We start from the raw sequence: 25,371 nt of genomic DNA, 5'->3' as shown, positions 1-25,371 counted from the left end.
TCAACATCAACTTGTCCCAGCATTTTTTATTTTTGTCCACTTATGATAATCTTTTGGTCTAGCAGTTAAGTTATTTTGTTTGGTCAAGGGGCAGAGATATTGTCAAGAGGACACAGTGAAAGGGATGTCGAGAGAAACTAAGGACCCGGGGGAAAATAAATTTGTCATATCCTCTCCCAATATGTAAGGCAAATTATTCAAGCCACAATTTAAAAAAAAAATTACTGCAGCCATAACCGTAAATGTGTGCTGTGTATATCGCATAGCTTTCAAGGTTTCCAATGAACTCTAGCAACACAAGAACTCAGTGTGAGGGGTCGGAGCAGGCTGGACCTGATGCGGGTCCCAGCCCGGCGCGCGGGCAGGCTAGAAGTCGAGCGGCTGGTCGGCACTGCCCTCCACGTCCTGCTCCGTGTCGTCCTCCTCGTCATCCGCCTCCGCCGGCCGCTCGCTGTCCAGCGGCGGGCGGGCGCTCCCCGCCTTCGACTTCATCAGCGCCTCTGCACACACAGGCCCCTCTCACTCTCCGTGGTTCGCTACGGCGCAGCTCAGTCTGCACTCCGGGCGGCTGGACTGCGTTGCCAACGTTTTAAGGTCGCTCAGATGTGAACAAGAATACCAAGTATTAATATATGAAATTTAAACTCAAATTGACGTTTGATAATCTGACAAAATTGCTGGTCCATCATTTCTGTGGTCCCAAACGACCGGATTAAAGATCTTTAATGTACCTATGTATTTAAGTCACAGCTTCTGTTTACATTTCATGGCCTACGTGGCATAGCACCTAGCTAAGGGCCTTTGTTGAAGTCAATTTTTGTGTACTAGTTTAATGATTATGACCTTTTTAATGTTCGACATAAAACTATCAAATAGTTTCACACAGGCGGATACCGATTAAAAACCTTTTAGTAAATATTAGGCTGTAATATTATATAAAAGCTTTATGCCCTGTTGTCCCATAAATTTTGTTAGAGTAACTAAAATTAAATTTTTAATAAAATTTTTTAAATCTACATAGTTTCTGTTAACAACACAATATTATAGACATGAGTAAGTTAGATAAAATATGAATGAGCTTACATGAAAGGTAGGTAGGTATTAGAAATATGGTTATGGATCTTTATTGGCATGTTATTAAAAATGTAGCACACACATTCCAATAGGAAAATAGTAATAAAAAAATTATAAATCTACAAAGGTTTTTTTTTTTTTTGCAAATGTAAAAACAGTTTACAGAAGTTTCAAACAAACACAGGTTGCGGTTCAGAAATTACCTTCATAAATACATACCCAAATAGTTGTAATAATATTTAATTACTAACATATTACAACACACCCTACATTTTTCCTTTAAGAATATAAATATTTTTTTAATTTGAACTCTAGATAGTAGTAGGTTAACTTTGAAAAATTTAAAACACTGGCAAATATAATTTGTAAAAACCACATTACTCTAGCTTTTTGAATTTGGTCTCGTTTCTTGCACTTATCATTACCTACATAAAACACATACTGTGTTCCTATCATTCCATCAAAAATTTAAAATAGCTGCAAACAATGGTTAGTAAAATGATAATATAGTTAAACAGTTTACCAGTGTGCTAAATATTTTGTCAACAATTTTCAGTAGTTTACACTGAATGTAGCACTCTCACTTGTGCTCGCTCTATACGGGAAAGTTGAGGGGATATTTTAACTTGTTCGACCAATAGCAGTTTCCAAATGGAGCGATGATGCCTGAAGCAGTCAGCTCTACTGCAGAGGGCAGCACTGAGTACGTAACTATGTTATCAAATGATAGTATAAGTCTGTTGGAAGCTAAGGTGTGGCCGGGACGGAGCTGCTGGCGTCACTCACCGCAGTCGGGCTTGCCGCGGGTGCGCGAGCTGGTCACCTCCACGCCGTGCTTGTCCACACACCAGCAGATCCCCACGGACGTGTGGCACTGGGTGGGGCGGTAGTAGCCCTCGTCGTCGCAGTCCGGGATGTACACCCCTGCCACGGCACACGACACACTCCTCGCTCCTCGCTCCCTGTTCAACTACTTCCACGGTTCTCCATTTTTACACATTTCTTCTGGCAAAAACATAAGAATTTTCAGTCATTTTTTGAATAGCTACTAAATGTGCTTGCCAAAATACCAAATCTTCATCTGTTTAAAGTCAAAATGGTTGTTTTTGTAGGTAATATTTTTTTTTTTTTTCACATGATAAATGTTATGTCATATGAAAATTTCTCTGATAATCCAAATTAATAGTTATAACAAAAAATTATTTATGTATTAAAACTGCAGTTGAGCACTTTTATACTCTTTAACCTTTACAGGTGATTCATGTTTTTAAGATGTACAGCTATCCTGATAATCAGAACTGTATAACTGCTTCTCAAAGTCTTAGAGCAGGAATAAAGATTGAAAGAAGCTATTTTCAATATCCAAACAAAATGTTGAAGTCTGATACAACTCTTACTCCTGTTGTGCTCTGCGACTCGGCCATTGGCACAGAACCTTTCAAACTTTGATACACCACAAGCGTTCAATTTTACCTTTTTTATAATAAGACGACTCCAGCGTAGGATATTTGAAACGATTGCTTCTACCTCTTTTGTTTTAACTGGACCTTCCTAAGTAAATCTTAAGAAAAATGCATATTAAGATACATTTAACAATGAAAATATAACTCTTTATTCCTATTTTATTGCAAAACGTGGTTAAATTACGCGATGTTCTCAACCGCTCCTGAAGCTGCTAAGGGTGACAGACCACAGGGGGGCGGCTCACCCAGCAGGTCGGGGCTGATGCGCCTCTTGACGGCGGCACAGGGCCGGTCCGTCTTGTCGAAGCAGCGGCACCACTCGCGGGGCGACACGAAGATGTCGCGGTCGGCGTCGCAGGCGTCCAGGAAGGGCTTGATGCACTTCTCGCTCTGGTCGTGCTCAAGGTCGTACAGCTCCTGCAAGGACAACTGGTCGTCCGCGTCCAGGTCCAGGTGCTGGAACATCCAGCGCACCTCGCCCTTGCACGCGCCGGGGAAGTGCGCTGCCAACAAACACCGCTGCCCTCACTCTCGCGGCAACACCAGACACCTTAGTTCAAGTACATTCAACCAACAATACACAAATATTTTTATTACAAATACATATATATTAAAATTACAAATTCAAGGTCACAACCATGTCAAAGTATGATGCGTGCTTCATAAATAGGTACAGTATCCATGACTGGTACATAATGCACTGTTTCTAGGTGATAAATACCCTCTAAGCTACAGCAATCCTGAATGAAAAAAAAACACTACTGTAAGAGTTGTTGATAATGTTATGTACTTCATTTTTTTAAAATTTTTTTTTGTATTTACATGTTAGACTACAAAGAGTTTGTTGTATAACCTTTGATAACCCTCAATTTTCTGGTGGCAAAGTCTTGTAATCATTAAGTTTTAAATAACCTGTATCTTGAACTGTAACAGTTTGAGCCATGGTGGTAGAGCACTCACAAGGCTTTCTGGGTTTGATTTTTAACAAAGTCAAATTTTAATTTTTTGCAAGTGGAAAATGCGGTGGACAATATGGCGATGGAGGGGTTAAAAAGTGACTTGAGCTATGTCTCAGCATGCTGTCACTATCCTCAGAATGTTTATTTGGCCTTAAGCTGGAGTCACAGCACAATGACGGACATGACACGCTCAGTAGCCAATGAAACTCAAGGTCTCCATGACGTCGCCCCGACGACCCGCAAGGAATAGATTCTATTTCTAAGTTTGTCGTGTCATGCTGCCTGACAGAAAGCAAAACTGAAATGGATTGGAAACATTACACAATTTAACTTCAAAAATATTTACCTACTTCGTCAATCTTTATGCTGAAAAATGAAATTTCAATTTACGTGTGGGTACACTTCAATATTTGTAGATTGCCTTCACATATTTATATAAACATAAACGGATATTATTGTGTTTATGGTCAATGTTGTTATTGTAGATTTAATTTAATAATAGACGTGTTCGTGAATAACTTGTAATCAATAAAGTTCAGCCTCATGGTATTCTATATAAAATTGGTTTGAAGGACTTCAGAAATCAGCAAAAAAAGGCATGGGCTGAGATAGTGTGTTCTTTTTCTCTTCTACACTGTTTTTAGCGCATTCTATACTGCATTTTATGGAAGTACTTGGCTTGGAAACGATTTGCCAACAGCAAAATCAGAAACATTGGGTTAATCTAGTGGTATTGTGATCCTACATCATTAATTTTGTCGTGCTGAAACGCTATACGACAGTTTGTCAGGATTGCCGTGTCATTTTCGTCATTGCATTGTGAATCCAGCATTAGAAGATCAATTATAACCACAAAATAGTTAGCCTAGTTCAGCTCTAGTACCTAATGCACCTTATGTTTGTGGAATTGTGCTTTGTTGATCATGTGACGAAACTTTCTCTGTGTCTGTGAAGTATAATAATGCCACAACTCTCATGAATTAAAATATAATCAATAGTAAAGTGCCTCCAGTGCTTTTTTTTTCTCTACTACTCATGTGTTCCTCTGCAAGTCGTGTGCTGAAGAGATGGTTCAGAATTCACATTAGGTACATTTGCTTGTCAATGCTGTAACAGTCTTGTCCAGATCCAGACTCGTGCAGGTACATATTGTTGATGTTGAAATACTTGGCCATTTTTGAAAATGCACCATAGTGTTATCTTTCATGCAGGAACTTTGACGGAGTTGTAAGGCACGCGGGAAAAATATATATTCTGAAGCCCCTTCAGTACCTAAAGTTGTTTAGCAATTTTTTTAGCTTTAATATAATTCAGTCACATGTTCTTAAGACAACTACAACAAATTAGACTAACAATTTAAATTGCTGCCGTTAAGGCTATCTAAACTTTCATTTGATTTGTTGTGATTGATACAAGTTTGACTGTAATAGATTATATAAAAAACTTATGTTAAAAATCCTGTTATTAAAGTGTAAACTGACAACTTACTGCTCATGTTATTTATTACATGTGGGAATACTCAAATTATATTTATTACCTATATTATAATTAACTTACTACGTATTTTAAAATATAAATTCTTACAATTAAATTTCAAATAGTTTTCTGAGACGTCTTTCCTTTGAATATTTGGCTCATGTGTTGTGTTTCATTCCACATGTGCATACTATTTCAACTTTGTAATAAGCTGAATGACATACTCGTACGACAAACACACAAAATAGTGAAATAGTGAAAAACATAACAGTGTTTTTATCACTTAATTATTTATTTGTGTTTGGTTTTTAACCTTGTTCTGCTCTCACTGAGCACAAACCTATAACAAATATCAGGCCACCAAACAACATACGTAGTTAATAAAACATTGACTGAGATATATATATTTTTTTCACTGCATGTAATCTCAATCTGCGAGAGGGAATCGTTAAGTCTGTGTGTACAAGGGGCATAAACACTTGCTAAGGCTGCCAAGTGTAGCGCAAACAGAAGCGCAGCTAAGCCCAGCAGCGCACCGTCAGCACAACCACAATTAGAAGCCCTCGCCGTGCCGGCCACCTCAGCACTCCAGGGCTTCCCTTGGCAATGTGGACGAGAAGGCACTCGCATTCCCTCCGAGGAGCTCAGATCGCTCACGCTTCCATTAACATCAAGTCAATTAAGTATAATAATATAAGAGTGTAGCTGACTGTTATAAACACAGCATGCAATCGGTGGAATAAAATTGGAAATTTGGTGATATTAAACTTCTTCACATACGTAATTTTACAAGGGTACATAAAATATAAAAATAACCACAACAGGGTGATTTGCAAGGAGTTACTGAGTCTCACAAAGCTTACAGTAGAACCCCGATTTTGCGAACACGGATTTAACAAAAACAGCGATTTAACGTAAAGGTTTTCAGGAACCATCAAAAAACACCAATTTATTAAAATAATAATATAGATTTCCAAAAAATGAAAGTAAATTGTAACGGAAACTTATTAAAAAATACACTCTGTGGTGTCAGTAATAGAATGGAAGTACTATATTTTAATATGTGCCTTTGCATCATCTGTACAAACACGAAAAAAAAAAAAAAAAATGGTTCAAATTGCTTAAAATCTCCGGGCGCTGTAACTGAATTGCGTAGATGCGTGCCACTGCGCGCGCCTGGATAGATAGAATGACCGCGACACATGACGTCATGAAGGGTTTCTTTGTCCGCATCCCCCCCTCCCCCTCTCTTATTCCTGACGTGACTCACTACGTTATCTTCCAATCAAGCCCGCATAGTAACAGTGCTAGCCAATAATCACACGTTTCCAAATATTCCCTTTCCCATCCTCCAGTTTTTTTCAACTTGTGACCACGTCACACCAATACGCCATTATTATTATTCTCAGTAGAGTTGTAAAAGTAACGAAAAAAAGCGTACCCGTATGTATTCGTTACTATACCAATTAGTACTCGTTACTATCGTATCGTTACTCGTTACTTCTGACCGCATAACATGCTATGTTATGTTGCAGTAACGAATCGAGTCGTATTGCGTACGCGTACTGTACGCCGCGTACGGTATGACGTCGCGTAAATAATAATAAATAGAATATAAACAATTAACAATATTTGATAATAAACAGTTTTTGTTAACCAAGAAACAATTAAATCTCATTAGAGCGGCTTTTTAATATTATCTCTTGTAAGATAAGAACAAAAAACGTGAAAATACGTGATAGTAAAAAACAAAAAACATACATATTTCTAATTTGTAAAAAATACTTTCTTACGTTGTTTCTGTTCCAATCTCAAACTTTGTCTACACACACAATACCTTTAATAAACAGTAAAAAACTTGGACGACGATTTTCCAAATTATACTTTACTTAATAAACAAACATCGTTCTTTTTAACGTAAATTTATCGAAAATGCGCGCGCATGCGTAAAACATACGAAAAATGCGAGTAACGAGATGCAGCCGTGTGTAACATTTCGTTACTCGGTACTAGATGGCGCACCCGTTACTCAGTACCGAATACATACGGTTTGCTACAGCTCTAATTCTCAGTAAGAGATTTGTGCGCGGTGTTTAGTTTTTGGAATACATTTTTTATAAGTGCTGTTCGGACTTCGATTTTTTTGCTTTTCTTCTTGGATTTTGACTACAGATTGCGATTGGAAAATACTACACTGCCTGTTGACGACCTGCTTAGCTTTTTTATTGGTACATGACTTTATTTACTGTTTTTGGATATCGGCTTTGTTACGTTTTTTTGACGATTCGTTTATGTTACTGGTATTACGGGCGGTGAAGCTTTTATTTTTTTCCGCTAAGCTCGCGTCTATTGGCTGGCTGCTGATGGAAGGTCACAAGTCAGAACAGAGAGAGCGAGCCGGTGGCTACGACGCGTCGTAACAACAGCTGACCGAGTATAATTAATTATCTTTCTCCGCGTACGGCGCGCCAGTCTGAGATAGCACGACAGCACAAGATATAGGCATCGACCCTGTCTACGATATGGAAACATAGGGACGCGATTATGAGTGCGGGGGTCATGGAAAATCGGTAAATCGGATTTAACGAAACATCGATTTAGAGTAAACATTTTCCGTAACCATAGCACTTCGTTAAATCGGGGTTCTACTGTATTTCTATTGTTATTTCCAGAAAAAGACTTAATATAAACTAGAACAAAAATGTGCTTTCACCATTGAAATATATAGTAATAGGTAGGTAATGATGTATATCTTGCATGAATTAAATATGAAAAACAGAATGCGAGCCCAATAGGACGTGAATACATCATGTAAAATGGTTTTATAAAGATATAAATCTCAAAATGTCACATCAGTTGTGACCCATTGAGAAGCTGAGTGTATGAGATAATTACGATGCATAAAGTTTGCAATGCAAGCCTACCATGAGACCTTAGATTTATCACAAGTACATAGGCATATAACAAGAACAACTCAAAAGTAAATTAACATATTTTATACTATAGCAAATTATGTACTACCACTCAATATGGGTAACTGATTATATATATTTTTCAAATTTTGTTTTTAAATGTCTAAATAAATGTATTTTCATCTGCCCATTAAAGTACCTATGCTACATAGAAAGTTTTTTTTTTAAAAAGCGGACGACAGTCAATGGATTGCGAAATTTAACAATGAAGTGAAGGATATTGTCTCGTAAATTCAGTATGTGTTTGAAAACTATAAATAATACATTTGAATACCAGATTCAGACTCTAATTAATAAAAGCATTTTATCCCTCCTGAAAATAGTGGAACCAAAAGTTCCCTTTCGTACTGTGGAATACTTGCCCGTCCAGGGACTTCGCCCTAATTCCTCCGTCACCCACCCCACCACTCTGGTTTCCATGCGTGTGCAAATGACACGTGTTTTGGATAGCCCGCAACCACCATTATGAGGGGGAGGAGGCACATTACATCCAATGCCAATTTGTTTATTTTTTAGGCCCAAATGTCACGTATTTTCAGTGGACTCGGGTATGTGACCAAACATCTTTTATTTATTAACTGCAACGGCAACAGCAACGGCAACGAGGTCAGACCCCGATTTAACCCTAAGAATAGACAATCATGCTTAAATTATTATTGTTATTTTACTGGTAAAACAATTTGCTAAATTAACGGTCATACTGTAATAATTTAAGTATTGTAAGCTACTGAGTGTCATTGTGCATGTTTGAATGGCAACTGAACAGTTTTAGTGAGGCACAAGGATGCCAGCCAGCCGCCACTGGAACCTAACACCCTCTTCCCCCTCCCGCCCTTTTCTTATTGTTTGAAGGTTTGAAGCTGTAACGCGTGAGGCAGGGTACTCGATGCACCCTGAGGACTTCATATTTGCTGATCACTTATTTATATTTTCATTCTGTTAACTGTTCATTGTCTTAAACATTTTTGCACATCCTTGGATTCAGCCTCGGAAGGCTGATTTCCTTAATGCTGTTTAACCACTAGGTGGGACTGTGAAATCACGACTACTAATTTGGTTCAGCCAGGTGGGTACCTATACTTTACATACACCGATTTGTGCCGCAGGGCGTTTTAATACTTTTTACTCTGACTATGTTAGTTTTCCAAATATATTTAAGGGTAGTTTCACTATCAACAAAAGTATCATTTACCACACCAATACGTCTGGTACGTCCTTTAATGTTTACAAAAGTAACTACACACAGGTTTATGTTGATGCACAAAGGTCCGCCATCTTTGTGAATCATTTCCATTCATTGAATTCTGTTCCATTTACACAAAATTACTCATACAAAATGCAGTATACTGAGAGCTAAGATGTTCACACTTCAAGAAGACATTTGCATGAGAGATGTGTAAAGCTATGCACTTATGTTGTAGGTGGCAGGGTTGCCTAGTGAAGATGGGATCCGCTGAAGAAGACGTGGAAGATGCTTACACGAATGTAATTTCACAGGAGGAGGGAATAGAACAATTTATCTTGCTGTTTACTTTCAAATTCTTTCTATTTGTTGGTGGGAATGATAGATTTTTTTAAAATTTCACGGGAGGGGTGCAACTTATCCCCCTCCTTTTGTGACAAACCGGCAGGGTGTTGATTAGGGGGATATCCCCCCCTGAAGTTATGAAAAAAAAATGTGATATCTCAGTGAAGGCAACAGGTTATTGTGGGTGATGCAAAAGTGAGCTGTTATAACATCTGGAATAACAAACTACAAAGGCAGCAATGCATTTTGAGAATGATAACATAATTGTCGAAACCCCTTGTTGTTGATATAAGTTGTTTGAATACAAAAATTCTCTTTCTTTTTTCCAAATCCCGTTCTGAAACAAACGGAATCCCCCTGTGGGCCCCTGCTAGGTGACGCTGGTGGACGGACGTGGGGTGTGGGGTGTGGGGTGTGGGGTGTGGGGTGTGGGGTGTGGGGTGTGGGGTGTGGGGTGTGGGGTGTGGGGTGTGGGGTGTGGGGAGTGGGGAGTGGGGTGTGGGGTGTGGGGTGTGGGGAGTGGGGAGTAGGGTGAGGGGAGTGGGGTGTGGGGTGTGGGGAGTGGGGTGTGTGGTGTGGGGAGTGGGGAGTGGGGAGTAGGGTGAGGGGAGTGGGGAGTGTGGTGAGTGGGGAGTGGTGAGTGGGATGAGGGGAGTGGGGAGTGGGGTGAGGGGAGTGGGGAGCGGTGAGTGGGGAATGGGGAGCGGGGTGTGGGGAGTGGGGAGCGGGGAGCGGGGTGTGGGGAGTGGGGAGCGGGGAGTGGGGTGAGGGGAGTGGGGAGTGGGGTGTGGGGAGCGGGGAGTGGGGAGCAGGGAGTGGGGTGTGGGGAGCAGGGAGCAGGGTGTGGGGGGACCGGGCTGCGAGGCACACGCACCACGGCCCTTGTTGTGGGAGCGCCGCCGCTTGGCCTCCACCATGACGACGGAGAACCAGTCCAGCAGGCGGTTGCCCATGGCCTGCAGCGCGGCGGGCGAGCAGTCCTTGTGCGGGGCGGGCTTGGTGTCCAGGACCTCGTTGTGCCCCCGCTGCCGCTCCTTGTCCTCGCTGTACGGGGGGTTGGTGGCCGCAAACAAGTCCTGCAACCAGCCGAAAGCCCCCTCATCCACTGTGCACAAACCTGCTTGAAGACGACGGTCGGTGGTTACAGGTTATTTAATTAGCCAATATTGATATTTCTAATTTTTCAAAAAAATTGTAAAAAGAAAAAAAAATTAAAAAAATTAAAAAGTTGATGTCACTCAAATACTTAAGCGGTCTTTATACACATTAGAACTTAAGTAAATAAGAGAGACCGGGCCATGTTTACATGAATTTATGTAAATTAATTTGCATATATTTTTGAAATAATTGTCCTACCTTAAAACTATTCCAAATTATTGAGTGGTAACTTGGTCTTTTGCTAATTTTTAATTTCCTTTAATATCAATTCTATTGTATCAGTTACTCTATGGCGAGTGTGTAAGAGAGGAGGTTGTCTTGTACTGAATGTAAACAAGTTGATCTACAAGATTATACAGAAGAATGTACGGGTGTATTAAATAGCAATTAGTTTAGACGAACCCACACAACATGGTGTCAGAAGTGGGATCTCGCGTGTTCGCCGGTAGAAGATTGTGATGGAAAAAAAAACCTGAAGTGGAACTTGCGCCCGAGATGATAAATGTCAACATGGCAGACGGCGGCGAGAAAAAAAAAATTGTGAATCATCACTAGTAATTGGAAAACAGTTTAAACCACCGAGGCCTCTGGATTTTACTGACCCTAACGCCTGGTTCAAGTGGAAAGTCCGATTAGTTCGTTATCTAAATCTCAGTGGTCAGAACAAATGCAAGGATGAAGAGAAATTCGACTTATTAATGTATGTGTTAGGGGAGAAAGCGAATGAAGTGATAGTCACGTTCGAGAAACCGAGTGGGTGGACTTACAAAGAATTAGTGCAGGCCTTCGATAGACACTTCAAGCCTCGTGTAAATATAATTTTTGAAAGATTCAAGTTCAACTCGCGAATTCAACAAAAAGGGGAAACTGCGGAACAGTTCATTACGGCCCTGCATAACCTCGCCGATCCCTGTGATTACGACCCCTTGAAAGACGAGCTTATTCGCGACAGAATAGTGGTCGGGATGCAAGACGTCTCGCTAAGTGAAAAAATGCAACTCCAGTGTACCATGACCTTGCAAGATGCCATTAATATGTGCCACCAGGGAGAGTTGCAAACATCACAGTCACAGCAGTTGCGTGGAAATCAGGAGCAGATAAATGCCATACAGAAGAAGGGACCATCCAGTAAATCAGACGCAGGTAGAATCGTAGATTCAGTGCCCGTTTTGAGTCAAAAAACCCACGTCGAAGCTTCGATTCCGGGGAACATCAGGGAAGTGGTCAATCATCTAGGTATGCAGAACGCTGGAAGTTGTGGAAAGTGTGGACGTACGCACAGCATAAATAACTGCCCTGCCCAGAACATTACATGCTACACATGTGAACGCCAAGGGCATTTTGCTAGGATGTGCAGGACCAAGAAAAATCTTCATTACATCAGTGAACTCTCGGATCCAGATGGAGAATAGGACTATGTGATAGGAGTTATAAGGGACACTCAACAATCCAACCCATTTAAAGTACACCTACAAGTGGTGGAGCTGGAAAGATCGGTGGAATTTTTGATACGGGAGCTGATGTCACCTGCATGCCAAGTGAGATGATGGACCCAAAATAGTTACAACAAGGAACCAATGTTAGTAATGTATGTGGGCCAGATGGGTGTAGTCTGGAAGTAGTCGGTTACAGGAATCTCACATTGCAGTATCGAGGGCGTAGGCAATTAGTTAAAGTGTATTTCATTGGCAAATTGCTCCATCCGTTATTGGGTAAACATGCCATTCAAGCATTAGACGTGGTTCAAGTGGTTCACCGAGTGAATGTAGAAGCAGAGTTTCCAAATCTATTCTCTGGTCTAGGTAAATGGAAAAGTGACATGAAAATTCACCTTCAACCAGAAGCTAAACCATACGCATTGACAAGTCCAAGAATGGTGCCCCTACCGTTGTGAAAGAAAGTGAAACAGGAACTATAGTGGATGGTCCGACTGGACGTTATCACACCAGTGGAGGTTCCGACAGAGTACTGTGCTCCTATGGTGGTAACCGCCAAAGGCGATGGGGTAAGGATTTGTGGTGACTTCACTAAACTAAACAGGTACGTTCACCGGCCAGTGTTCCCTATTCCAAAGATCCACTATACCTTGGCACAACTGAAAGGGGCTAAGATCTTCAGCAAATTGGATGCTAACTCTAGATTTTATCAGGTGCCCCTGAGTAAAGAAAGTCAACACTTAACAACATTCATCACACCATTTGGGCAGTTTATGTATAAAAGGCTCCCATTTGGGTTGAACTGTGCACCTGAGTATTTCAGTTCAAAAATAGCACATGCACTTGATGGTATCCCTAATGTGGTATATCATGTTGATGATGTACTGGTGTTCGGAGACACGGTTGAAGACCATGACAGAACATTGTGCCAGGTATTGGAAAAGTACAGTGCAACAGGCATTACTATAAACACAGAAAAAAGTGTGTTTGGAGTGAGTAAAGTTACCTTTTTAAGTTATGAAATATCAGCTGAAGGTATTAGGGTGGAGCCCAGTAGAATACAAGCCATTGAAAAATTTGCAGCACCGGCGGGTAAGCAAGCACTGTTGCGGTTTTTGGGAATGGTCAACTTTGTGGGTAGGTTCATCCCAAATCGTTCCGAAGTATAGCAACCACTGACCGATCTGCTGAAGGAGGGTCAGCCATTTGTTTGGGGTAGGGATCAACAGGCAGCGTTCATGAAAGGAAAAGACCTTATTACTCAATCAAATTACTTATCACACTTTGACGCAGAGAAGGAGCTTATTGTGAGTGCTGACAGCTCATCATTTGGGCTAGGATTTCCACTGTTCCAGCAAAACACAGACGGAACACGAGATATTATCTGTTATGGCTCGAAAGTTTTATCTAAAGTTGAATGTCGTTATGCTCAAATTGAGAAAGAGGCACTAGCGCTAACGTGGCCATGTGAAAAACTACAAGAATACATACTAGGCCAGCAAAACGTTACCCTAGAGACAGATCATAAACCACTCATACAGATTTTGATGTCCAAAAGTATTGTTGAGCTTTCTCCACGACTTCAACGGTTTAGAATAAGACTCATGAAATACAACTGTGTGGTTATGTATACACCAGGGAAGCAGTTAGTAGTAGCTGACTGCCTGTCCAGAAGTCCGTGGCAGGAGGTTAACGTTGAGGACGAGTTGTTGACAGACATGCAGGCACAGATAAATATGATTAATAATCACCTGTCAGTGGCTCAGACTATAATGGACCAGATCAAACAAAACCAACAACAGGACTTAGTGTGTATCAAGTTAAGACAGTATACAAAAGGCCAGTGTCCAAAGAAAAATCAAGTTCCGGTTGAGCTCCAACCATACTATCAGTATCGATGGGATAGATCAGTGGGTAAAGGTTTTCTGTTGAAGGGTAGTAGATTAATTATTCCAGATAAACTGCAAACTTATGTTTTACAGCAACTACACAAAGGTCATCTAGGTATAACATGATGTAGGGCCGGAGCTCAGGAAACGGTCTGGTGGTTGGGGCTAAGCACGCAGCTACAAAATCTCGTCCAGACATACCCAGTTTGTGTGGAAAACCGGGCTAATGGAGTAGAGCCTTTTGTGGCAAAAAGGTTCCTGACTACCCTTGGCAAAAAGTGGGGGTCGATTTGCTGAAATGTCAAGGGAAGTGGTACCTGGTGGTTGTGGACTATTATTCAAAGTACTTTGAGTTAACCGAGTTGAACAAGTTAACTGAAGCAGTTGTTGTGCAGGAGTGCAAAAACATCTTTTCTCGATTCGGCATCCCAGAGATAGTGAGGACTGACAATGGTCCACAATTCAAGATCACATTTTTGCAGTTTGGTCAGTCTTATGGTTTTCAGCACGTCACCAGTAGTCCCCTCTACAGCCAACCTAATGGGTGTGCGGAGGCAGCAGTAAAGACTGCAAAAAGACTTCTGATGAAAGGAGGGGACATTTACGAGGCCTTACTAGCTCATCGCAGCACACCTTTGGCTGGGGGCATGTCGCCCCTGGAAATTATGCTAGGGCGAAAGGTCCGAACATCAGTACCATCGTTGAACTTACACAATGATACAGGCTTCAAGGGAGTGAAGAACCACTTACAAAAAGAAAAGGAATACCAACGGCAGTGGTACAACCGGCGACACAGGGCACGGGACCTGGCCCCATTACAAAATAAGGACAGGGTATAGGTAATAGACAAAAAAAATTATGGAATGGTTGTGAGCACACCCGCAGAGCTACGAGTTCCCAGAGCATACATTGTGGAAGCAGAAGGAGGCAGGTACAGACGTAACAGATGTCATCTGGTTCCCGCCCCTCTGAAGTGGCCATGAGACAGACCAGGGTGCCAAAGTAGCGACTATGAAGAAACTGTATCAGGAGGAGATAATCTAGGAACCAGTGAAGTTGTCAGTGGACCTAATAGTAGGCGAGGGCAAATGGGAAAAGAAGTGGCAACAGACAGTGACCAGGCAGGAGAGCCAGCCGTGAGCCAGGAATCGGGAGGACTGGAGTCTGACGATGAACCGGAATGGTTGGGCTGGGACAATCGATCCCAGCAGAATTTCGAGGTAAATGTACCGAATTTGAGAAAATCTAGTAGAGTAAAGACCACTCCCGGGTGGATGAAAGACTATTACTAAACTGGGGGGAGACCAGAACAGTACAATGGTGAGTGCAATAATGTAGCAGGTATTAGATGAACATGGGTTATATTGTGAAAGGAAGGACTGGGGACTCTCAGCTGTGGGGTGTACGTAGTAGTGTGTGAACTTGACTAGTACGTTAGCATGTAGCAGTGATAGGAGTGTAAAGTAGTAGGTGAAAGGTAACTGGTGTTTCTGTATAAGGGTTACCTAGTCAAGAGTATTGGTTGACTGTGAAACTTATAAAAAAGGTAAAGATGTTGAATCAGTAAGTCTATCGCGAGTGTGTAAGAGAGGAGGTTGTCTTGTACTGAATGTAAACAAGTTGCAATACAAGATTATACAGAAGAATGTACGGGTGTATTAAATAGCAATTAGTTTAGACGAACCCACACAACAAATTCTAATAGTGGAATAAAAAAAATACATGCCTATATCGGGTGTGTGTAAACTTGCCCCACTTGCAGGGTAGTTTACACATCCTTTTCAACTTCATTTGGATCTTGAAAATAATACACAATTGCTATGATAATAATTTATTATGGACAAACTAGCCGCATTAAACTTAATATGCAATTTAATAAACTAAATATTAAAAAAAAAATTGTTTAAATTTATAATTAATGTGTCATATCTACGAAAATACGCTATCGTCATCACTATTACATATTACAGATTTAAAAAATTGATCATCTCCTGAGATACAATCTTTATAGCCCACTTGTTTTATATGTATTGCAGCGCATCCATTTTCTCCAAAGTTTGACTCACTGTAAGCTCCATACAATATATGCATAAGCAATTTTTTTTAGTTCATTTTATTCTGAATTGTTAGTATTTTATTAAATAGGCCTAATCCTTTTTGCCCATGAATTTCGGAAGTTTATATTTGTGAATTTCTGAATATCTCGAAACAAACAACAATTTTTTTATTATACTACATCTTTTTGGTTACGTATTTGTTAATTATCTTCTTCTTTAAGTTATATTGCCTTGACATGACTGAATTCCTTTTTGTCGTATAGAATGTGTGGTGTACAGAGGTTGGTAGGTCTGCAGTTGAAGCAGTGAAACTTTCGGCTTGAGAGGCCATTCAATCGTGTGTGTTGTAATCAGGTTCGGGAGTTGTACAACAGGATGTTGGAGAGCAGGGAAGTGTTAACAGCAGGCTAGGAGTTGCATTGGGAGGTTACAACAATGGCGAGTATTTTTGTTAATTTACGAACTGGGCGTGCACACGGGGTAACGTAGAAAAAACACCGCAAAGGCAATGTTTCCTGCATTTGGTGAATTTGCTCCAGGGCTTGACACCTGACACACATACTGGGAACGTTTGGGGTACTATTTTGCGGCAAACAAAATTAAAGACAATAATGAAAAACGGGCAATATTTTTCACCATTTTTGGGGCAGAGCTGTGTAACCTCGTGACCTCATTAGTTGTCCCGAAAAATACGAAGTGGCATTTTCTGACATCTTGGAAGTGCTCACACATCACTGCAAATCCAACCCGAGTCAGATCGTGGAATCATTCAAATTCCATAACAGGAACCGGCATGAAGACGAATCTGTGGTAGAATTTATGGCAGACCTGCGACGACTTAGCATCCACTGCAATTTCGCTAATTTAGATCGCAAGTTACGGGACCGGGAGGTGCAATACACACTCCTTACAAAAAACAACTTAACGTTTAAAGAGGCAGTTGATATGGCAAAAGCATTAGAAGCCAGAGCAGTAATGCACATGACCTATGAGCGCAGTAAGGCTCAGCTGCGTGGACAGTAATGAAGGTTGGGCGCATCAACTACGGAGGAAAAGTGATTAGGGACAACGAGAAGCGAAATCAGGTTCAGGTGGACCAACAACTTGCAGCTGACAGGCACACTTGATGGAGGTACAACGGGCACCACAGCCCAAACCACTCCCAGACAGTGTGCAATTTTTGTGCTAAAAAAGTCACCTGAAACAGGTGTGTATTACAAACAGGAGAGAGGGTAGTGCAGGAGTGAACAGCATATCCAGATATTGAAAGGAGATGGGCAGGTCTGGGAAGCATGCAGGTGACACGGCAGAGACCTACAACTTAACAAAACAACCTGACTCTAGTGAAGAGTATGAACCAGCAGTTTAGAGTATGTTTCAGACAATGGCTAGCAGGTGTACAAGTGAACCACTGATTGTCATAGATGTGTGGCTAGTTGGTCAGAGATTTCCCATGTAGATTGACATAGGAACGAGTTTCTCAAACATCAGTTTCGAGACCTACAAGAAACTGAAGCTGGATCTATCTGAACTAGCAGATGCAAACTTAGTCCTACACACTTGGTCACAGGAAAGGTTGGGAATTAAGGGGACCTAAGAAGACTAGTCAATACAGACAGCCAGTTTTAGTGGCTGAAGGAAAGGATCCTAGTCTCGTGGGCCGCAATTGGTTAGAACTTGGAATCAAAGTGGAAGACCCGGAAGAACCACATGTAGTGCAGAACCATTCACGGCTGTTCAAATGTGTGAAGCTGGGTAAATATGTATCGATGGAGCTGGAACCGGGAGCCACGCCAGTTTTCTGGAAGAGTTGAGAAGTACCATTTTCGATCCAAGATTTAGAAAATGGAATGGAATAAGTAATGAAAAGACTGTAAGAGAGTTTTTATTTCTTTTGGCATTAAACCATAGCAAGCCTCCGCAGCTTAAACAGTACCTGTATTCTGCCAATTCCTTCTCATCAACATAAATTTTTTTTTTTTTTAGGATGGTAACCAACGAAAATAGAAGGCAGACATTAGTCGCAGCATCAATTTCATCTTAAGAAATTTTTTGACAATATTTTGCTTAAGTTCGAGGGTTTATATTATTTTCATGAGCAGCTCCATACATTGCAATTTCCACTTTTTTAAACTCTTCTTATAGCTACAAGCATAGTGGCTCCAGGTTTTTCCCCCCCTCATTCTGTCTGTTCGTTTTGAGTTTCTTACCATATTTTATCTGAATCAACCAAGAAAAGAACTTTAAAAAACTACCAAGGTTGGCTGTCTTGTGCTAACTTGGTCTCCTTCCGATTCTGGCCTGAGAGAATGTTTGCTGTGTAAATTTACTTCATTAATCAGACCACAGTACATACAACTTTCAATAGCACTATGCGGTTATTTGACTTTGAGCCACATAAAGACATAACGCTGCACCAGCCAAAGCAGAACAACTTAAAAAAGTTACCTCACCTGGTTCCTTTGCTGAAGCCAATTCGTGCAGACCAATCCTGCCCTAACTGGTGAATCCAGATGCAAACTATTTTCTCATACATCAGTCGCAGGGGCCTTACATCCTGGGGCTGGGACCACCAGCTGAGAGTACCCCTTCAGCTTTGACAGCTAACAACGCCTTAACAAGGCATAATGCTTTACAGTCCGTTAGACCTCGTGCCTCGTTAATTGCAGGTACCCCTTTCAGGGCCATGAGACCACACCTCAAAATGCGTTATATTACAGCCCATACAACTCGGGCGCTCGCCCCAATGGACACCGTTAGCATCACACCAACTAAACTGGACAAATCCATCTCTCTGGAATTTCTTCAACGTGAAATCCTGGGACTATGCCACCCAGTCGGAGATCTTGGGAGTCCAAACTCCCACACATAATCCCGATGCCAGCATTCTTCTCTGGCTAAAACATAGTATTGTGTGCGGAAACTCATGTCACTTAATGAGGCAGTGCCTGGTCTTGCTTAATTTAGTTCTCTGTTCGGCGGTATGTACCCAGAGAGGCAGAGGCAGGCCATGAGTGAGGTGATGAGGTTAAACTTCGCAACGTCATCACGTCGAGGCACCCAAGAGTAATCCACATCCAACACTCTTCCCATAGCTGAAGTAAACCATGTTCTCTGATACTAGGACCTGCAAAATCTCCGAAACCTCTATTTCTACATGATTTGTCACAAGGTCGTAATATGCCTGTCTTAGGATCAGGATATGAGTCTTGCACGGCTGGTCAACACCAGTTGATCATTCCCTAATTTCGATAACAGTCCAGAGCCCCAACAGGCATGCACACAACCCCAGAATGACACTGCTGCACCCACTCGTAATCTGAGACAGAAACTTAACATGTCAACCAGCTGTCAGACTAAATGTATGACTTAGCCATTTCCGAATACCTTCATGGTGGACGTGACTACATAATGCAATACCACAGTTTCTCGATGCGAGGACACGGGCCGAAGGGAAGTGCGGGCGACTCACCTTGTTGTACTTGGTGTACTTGATGTACTTGTAGTGCTTGTTCTCGTACTTGAAGTCCTCGGGCGTGAAGGTGTACTTGTCCTGCGGAGGCCTGGTCTTCAGCTGCCTCTCCTTCTCGCGCTCCTTCTCGGCCGTCGCCTTGTACTTGCTCACGAGGTTGCTGAGGCGCTGCTTCTTGCGCTGGTGCAGCTCCGAGTCTGCAGCACGCCACCACTCTCACTCACTCTCACACTCACACTCACTCACACTCACGCTCACACTCCTGCCCTCTGCCTCGCCGCGTACTTATGAGCATTTTCAAACTGGGACGCGTGGTCAGTGACCAAGACACAAATAGTTAAACCAAAATTTTTACCAAAAATATTTGCTTTACCCTTTACAAATAGCAGACAATGTTGAGAATAAAAATTAACAAAAAATTAACATAAATTGATTATGAAGCGAAACATCTATAAGAATTTGGATGAAACTAAAATAGTGATGTGAGAATGGAGGGTGTAACTGAGTCTAGGCCGGTGCTGATTGAAAGTGTTACTTAGCTCCTACTCCTTGAGATGGCTTCGACTCATAAGCCAAAGTTGCCGTCGTGGGAGCCAGAGATCATCTTCAGAAGTAAGGCCCCAAGTTTTTGATTTTATATGACCAGAGAATCAAACTATAACCTTAAATCAACTGGTCATTACAGGTCATTTTTTTACACCAGCTTGCATTGTAAGTTCTGTTGGCAAATCATGACCCAGTGCACACAACACAAAATTCTGTCTATGTTATCGCCAGCGAATGCCGACGATTTCCGCTCTTGAGATAAAGCTATTTCTCTTAACGTCTCATCAAAGCTTAAAATAGTTTTTTACATCAGCACGGGAGATTTTCACTAAACAACAGCACTGCAGAATTAACATTCATGACGTGGATCGTCGCCCCTACAGAGCTAATGTTTGGGTGAGCGACTTGCTATCTCCACTTTCTGCGACGAGTGGCATCGTGTAGCATGCAAAGGTTTTCCAACATGTTAAATGTTGAATAACATTTGTGTGTTTCTAGGTTTCTTCTTTAAGGTACCGAGAACTTAAGATGGTATTTTATCCAGAAAATATGGGTCGGGGCATCAGGAGAACTGAACTTTGCCTCGAGCGCACACCGAGAGAAATGTTTGTTTGCCCGAACAATATATTTGTTTTATATGGCGAAACAAAAACAAAAATGATTGACCCAACAGAATGGTTTCGTCAACATAACTGTATGCTATATTCGTTGTACAAAATCAAGTTTTCTGCACGTAAAATTGTTGTTGGTTAGATCACAGCACAATAATATTTGTTTCGCCTTACACAAACTATTATTTGTTTGTATAAAAAACCACATTTTTCTCTGGGCAATGATGTTAATTATAAGGAGAGCAAGAATGTGTCTGCACTATGTTCGTGCGATCCTACACTGCCTAATCGGACTACAAACGAAGATGACGAGGTAGGTAACGGGGAGCACAGACAGTACCTTTGCAGGGGCAGAAGCCCTTGCAGCCGACCTTGATGGCCTTGTGGTGGATGCAGTTGTGGTACTCGAGCCGGCACAGCGAGCTGTAGGTGCGGTTGTCTGTGCCGCACAGGAAGGTGGGCTTCACCACCGGACACGGCGTGCAGCGCCTGCAACACGCTCTCTCTCTCTCTCTCTCTCTCTCTCTCTCTCTCTCTCTCTCTCTCTCTCTCTCTCTCTGTGAGCAGACGAGACACTGCTCGTGTTATGGGCGGCGTGAGGCGGAACTCACGACCGACAAACTTCAACTGCAGGTTCGTCACGAGTTAAGTAAAGCTGCAATCACAATCAGTCCGTTTCCCATCCGTCCGTCAATCACGTGACCTTCCAGCCAATCAGAAGGCCCGATCAATCCCATACATCCGTCCGACAAAAGCTTCCCGAGATTTAACTCACGACTGATGGACGGATGAAATTATAACCTCCGAAATGTTAGCACATTATTGTCGGTGATCTTTACTATCTTAAAAGGTATTGAAGTTTGTTTAGTTGCTTCCATTAAACATTTATAAATTACGTTTGAACACATTTAAAAATTTGATATTTCATACAACAATTGATGAACACAGATTGATTTAATTATGAATGGTAAAACCCTTAATATATAAGTAAATATCAGAGCGAAAGAAATTAGTTTAATGAATAGAAGCACTAAATTCTACAATATAATCTACTAATACACGAAAAATTGTCAACTCTCTTTAACCCTTATAGTCATTTGGCAGAAACGAAATGGGAAAGTATTTGACGGACGCGCGGATCATTTGAGTCCACCAAGATATAAATAATACGACTTATTGTGTTATTGTCTAAAGTACTTCCCCAGGCTGATTGGTATACGCCTTTGAAGTTGGAACTTAACTAAATGTTTTTCAAATGAAAAAGAGAATATTTTCAAGATGCAACACTAAACGTCTCGGTAGTGTTTATTGAAAGTTCTACAACCAGTGCGAAACTTGTAGCTGTTGTAAATTATTTCATTGAAATAATCAGAGATAACACTCTTATTTCCCACAAATTTTTGTGACGTGTTGTCGCCCTCAATTGTTTGAATAAACTTATTTTAAGAAATGCGACAAGTTTTGCGGAGGTTATTGAACTTTCTTTAATGAAAATTTCTCCGAACACTTAGTGCTCAGTCTTAAATATGTTCTCTAATGTTTGAAATATGCATGTAGATCATCTCCATCTTCAAAGGCGTACACAGATACCAGCTTTGAGAAGCACTTTCAACAATAGGTCATTCATGTTTTCAACTAATTATCACGTAATGAACCTGCAGCAGGTCAAAATTCAGGCTCAACCTGCATATTCCGGTTGTTTCTCATCAAGTATGTACAACGTAAACACGCGTTTTAAAACCTTTTGCTCGAAGGGTAGGTTCTCCCACAATATTCACTCCAGAATGTTGGTCGTATTATATTGTCTGTGTTTTTTTTTTTTTTAATAAATATGGTACACCAGAACTCGTAAAGTCGAGAAAAGTTAACAAGCGAATTAATTACGGCTGTAAATACAAAAACTGAGTCGTCTTTGAGTTATAAGCTTTAATGTTTCCCAAAATTTTTAAAATCCTCACCAAAGTAGTACCAAAATACTGTGACTACAAATTTGATACCAAATTCAAAATAAAATAAAAAATTCTATATTTTTAGGAGAAAAATTATTTCTTTGCACGACTTATGCGCCAAACATTTTTAATAGGGTGACTGACCATACATGAAGAATAAATTACTATACTAAATTATCGAGTTATTTTAAAATTGATAAACAATATTTCAAAATAGTACAACACTGACGTCTATTTTTTTGTATAACGTTTGTTTTTATTTTATAAAAATGATGAAATTTAATAATTATTTTCCGTTCTGTAATACATAATATAGTGAAAAATATACACGAATTGAGGCTGATGTTAAACAGTTTTAACATTTAATTTAATAAATGATTTCAATTAATGCTTAGTTTCATTCCGAATTTTACTATCTGTCTCAATCTAACGTCGAATGGCCTCACGATCTGTCTCACATTAACAATAAATTAGATCTTTGTGCTCTTAAATGTTAGATATATATTATTATAGTACTGAGTTTAATTTAATATGAGGTAATATTCGCAAATATAACTACAAATATTTTTTATTAAGAAATGGTTAGTGTTGTATCATTTTGAAATTATGCTTTGATGAGCCATTTTTAAAAATTACTTGCAAGTTACCATAGTAAGTAGTAAGTATTTGCTGTTTGAATAGTCTGACAGAAAGTTCTTGACGCACAAGTGCAAAGCACCCCCCCCCCCCCACCCCAAATAAAAGTATATCAGGTTTGACTTTATTTTGAATTGTTCAGTTGTATCAGGGTTGTTTAGAATCACGTGATAAAAATTAGAATAGTAAAATATGAAAATTTATAGTCTAACAATTTGGTGCACGGCGGAGATTAAAAAAAAAAAATCACAACCGTCATTAACTGGCCATCACCTGTTCTTGGCATGACGTTGATTTCTGGGACATCTTGTACATTGAGGAGAACGTCTTGTAATCATTTGGATGAAATATCATTCATACATGATGCGTAGATGTCTCCAGTCATCGGTAGCAGGAAGTGTGAGCCATGAAACCATCCAAAACCACACTAAAACCACAAGTATGCTAAAATCGTACCAGTTGACCGAAAATGAGAGCAGGTGTTGGAAATTAATCTGCCCAGACGTGCTTGTTGTAAACTCTGAAAATACCTTCACTCATGATAGTGGCTCCCTCGGTGTTCGCTACATCTGCCTTTATTTAGATTATTCATGTGGTGACGCGTTAGCATAAAGCGTTTTACTGGTAAGGTAATTAAAATTTAACATTACGCACTTTTTTACGCATTCCTTGAAAGTGGCATACCCCAGACTATCAGAGTGTTCAGACAAGACGACTTTTTTCTTCAATATAATTTATCATTTAAAAATTATCCATAAAGATCAGACAACAGCTCAGTGTTATAAAATAACATGGCCACCCCCATTTTAATACTTAGGGAGGACAAAACTGTCAACTATTTTAACACAGTTGTAAGATCTTTGTTATGAGAAATATTACAGGTCAATTCGTAGCTTAGCTGCAAATATACTCTGATTCTTCTTAAAAAGTTACAAAAATTTATGTAACGAAAAAGTTATAGGCTAGATATCTTTTCGTGTGTTTTCTCGACGGGAACTACCGCTCGGGCGTATTTTATTATTCGGGAACATTCTGTAGATTTCAATGGTGAATAAGGCATTGACGAAGGTATCACACGATATGCCAAAAAAAAAAAAAAAAAATCGTTAATTTTGCTTTATATTTTTTTTTCTTCCAGACATATGTTACAAGCTTCTTAAGCTCTTAACAAATGAACTAAAAAAAAGTTTGAAAAAAGTTTAAACTCTTTTAAAATTATTCGTATGTTAAAAATTGTAGTATCTGACTACCATAACATATCAATGTAGTATTACTTCTTAAATTTTCAGACATAGTTTCGTTTACTGTTTGGATTGTGTACTCTGGGCTTTATTGCTTCATTTACAATTAATAATAGTTATATATAGTTGTATATAATTAGATTTAATTAAACGCTTATATATTTTATGCTATCTCAATTCAAATACATAGTGTAAAATAAAACAAGTTCTTAAACATTGTTATGCTTGTTTCTTGCCCTGCCTCTATACCAATATTTTGGAAAGATGGTGAATTTTTTGGCAGTATTTTGCTATACATATTGTTACTAGTGGAAAAATAGGTTCGAAAAGGACAGTCCAGTAAATTAAATATTCATTAGCTAATATTTACACTATTGATTAAATGAAAACACTTAAAAATGTATGTCCACATATTAATCACTCATTTAGTCCACAGTTGACTCTCCCACTGCAGCTCGGCTCGACACTGGCTCTCCCTACTGCTGGTGTCTAACCTCACATCTCTGCCCCAGCACTCTGCCTCGCATTACTCAATCGACGGTCACATACAGTACAGTCCACATGCACTAGTCTCCGCACACGAAGCTTTTCGCTTGTCGTTCCGTTATCGCTAGCCAAGGGCTCATTCGCCCTCTTTATTTCACCGCTTCGGAGGCTGGCGTCACCGTTATTACACCCCTCAGCCCCCTTCTGGAATGGTCTCGCACCCATCTGAAGTTTCGCGTCATCAGGGTATACTTGACACCCGAAGATCCCAGAACAATGGCGTTCTAGTTAAGCCACTTAACGCGGCGGCTTCTGAGAGCCCGCGAAATTCCCCGGAAGAACAGAGGGATCGATGACAAAGCGTCGAGGAAGGAGGAAGCGAGGGGAGATGGGGGTATCGATGACCTCGATAATTCGT

The 25,371-nt window shown here is 40.5% G+C and overlaps 1 protein-coding gene across 2 annotated transcripts in view; it reads right to left on the bottom strand.

The window, feature by feature from the left end:
* LOC134533265 (proteoglycan Cow) overlaps nucleotides 1-25,371 on the bottom strand; it is a 348,711-nt gene that overhangs the window by 15,000 nt on the left and 308,340 nt on the right. Inside the window, exons 5-10 of one of the 2 annotated variants that reach the window (XM_063370705.1) lie at nucleotides 20,982-21,130; nucleotides 19,485-19,681; nucleotides 10,347-10,548; nucleotides 2,783-3,040; nucleotides 1,861-1,998; nucleotides 334-500 (exon numbers count right to left, since the gene is read on the bottom strand). In XM_063370705.1, coding sequence (XP_063226775.1) covers nucleotides 367-500; nucleotides 1,861-1,998; nucleotides 2,783-3,040; nucleotides 10,347-10,548; nucleotides 19,485-19,681; nucleotides 20,982-21,130 — 1,078 coding nt within the window. In that variant the 3' untranslated portion in view covers nucleotides 334-366. Of the gene's footprint in view, nucleotides 1-333; nucleotides 501-1,860; nucleotides 1,999-2,782; nucleotides 3,041-7,109; nucleotides 10,549-19,484; nucleotides 19,682-20,981; nucleotides 21,131-25,371 lie in introns of those variants that run through there. The other variant, XM_063370704.1, reaches the window with a different exon arrangement.

The sequence above is a fragment of the Bacillus rossius genome, chromosome 6 (genome assembly GCF_032445375.1).
Source record: "Bacillus rossius redtenbacheri isolate Brsri chromosome 6, Brsri_v3, whole genome shotgun sequence".
Lineage (NCBI taxonomy): Eukaryota > Metazoa > Arthropoda > Insecta > Phasmatodea > Bacillidae > Bacillus > Bacillus rossius.
The sequence above is the reverse complement of the archived record's forward strand: the minus strand, read 5'-3'. Positions and strand labels throughout refer to the sequence as shown.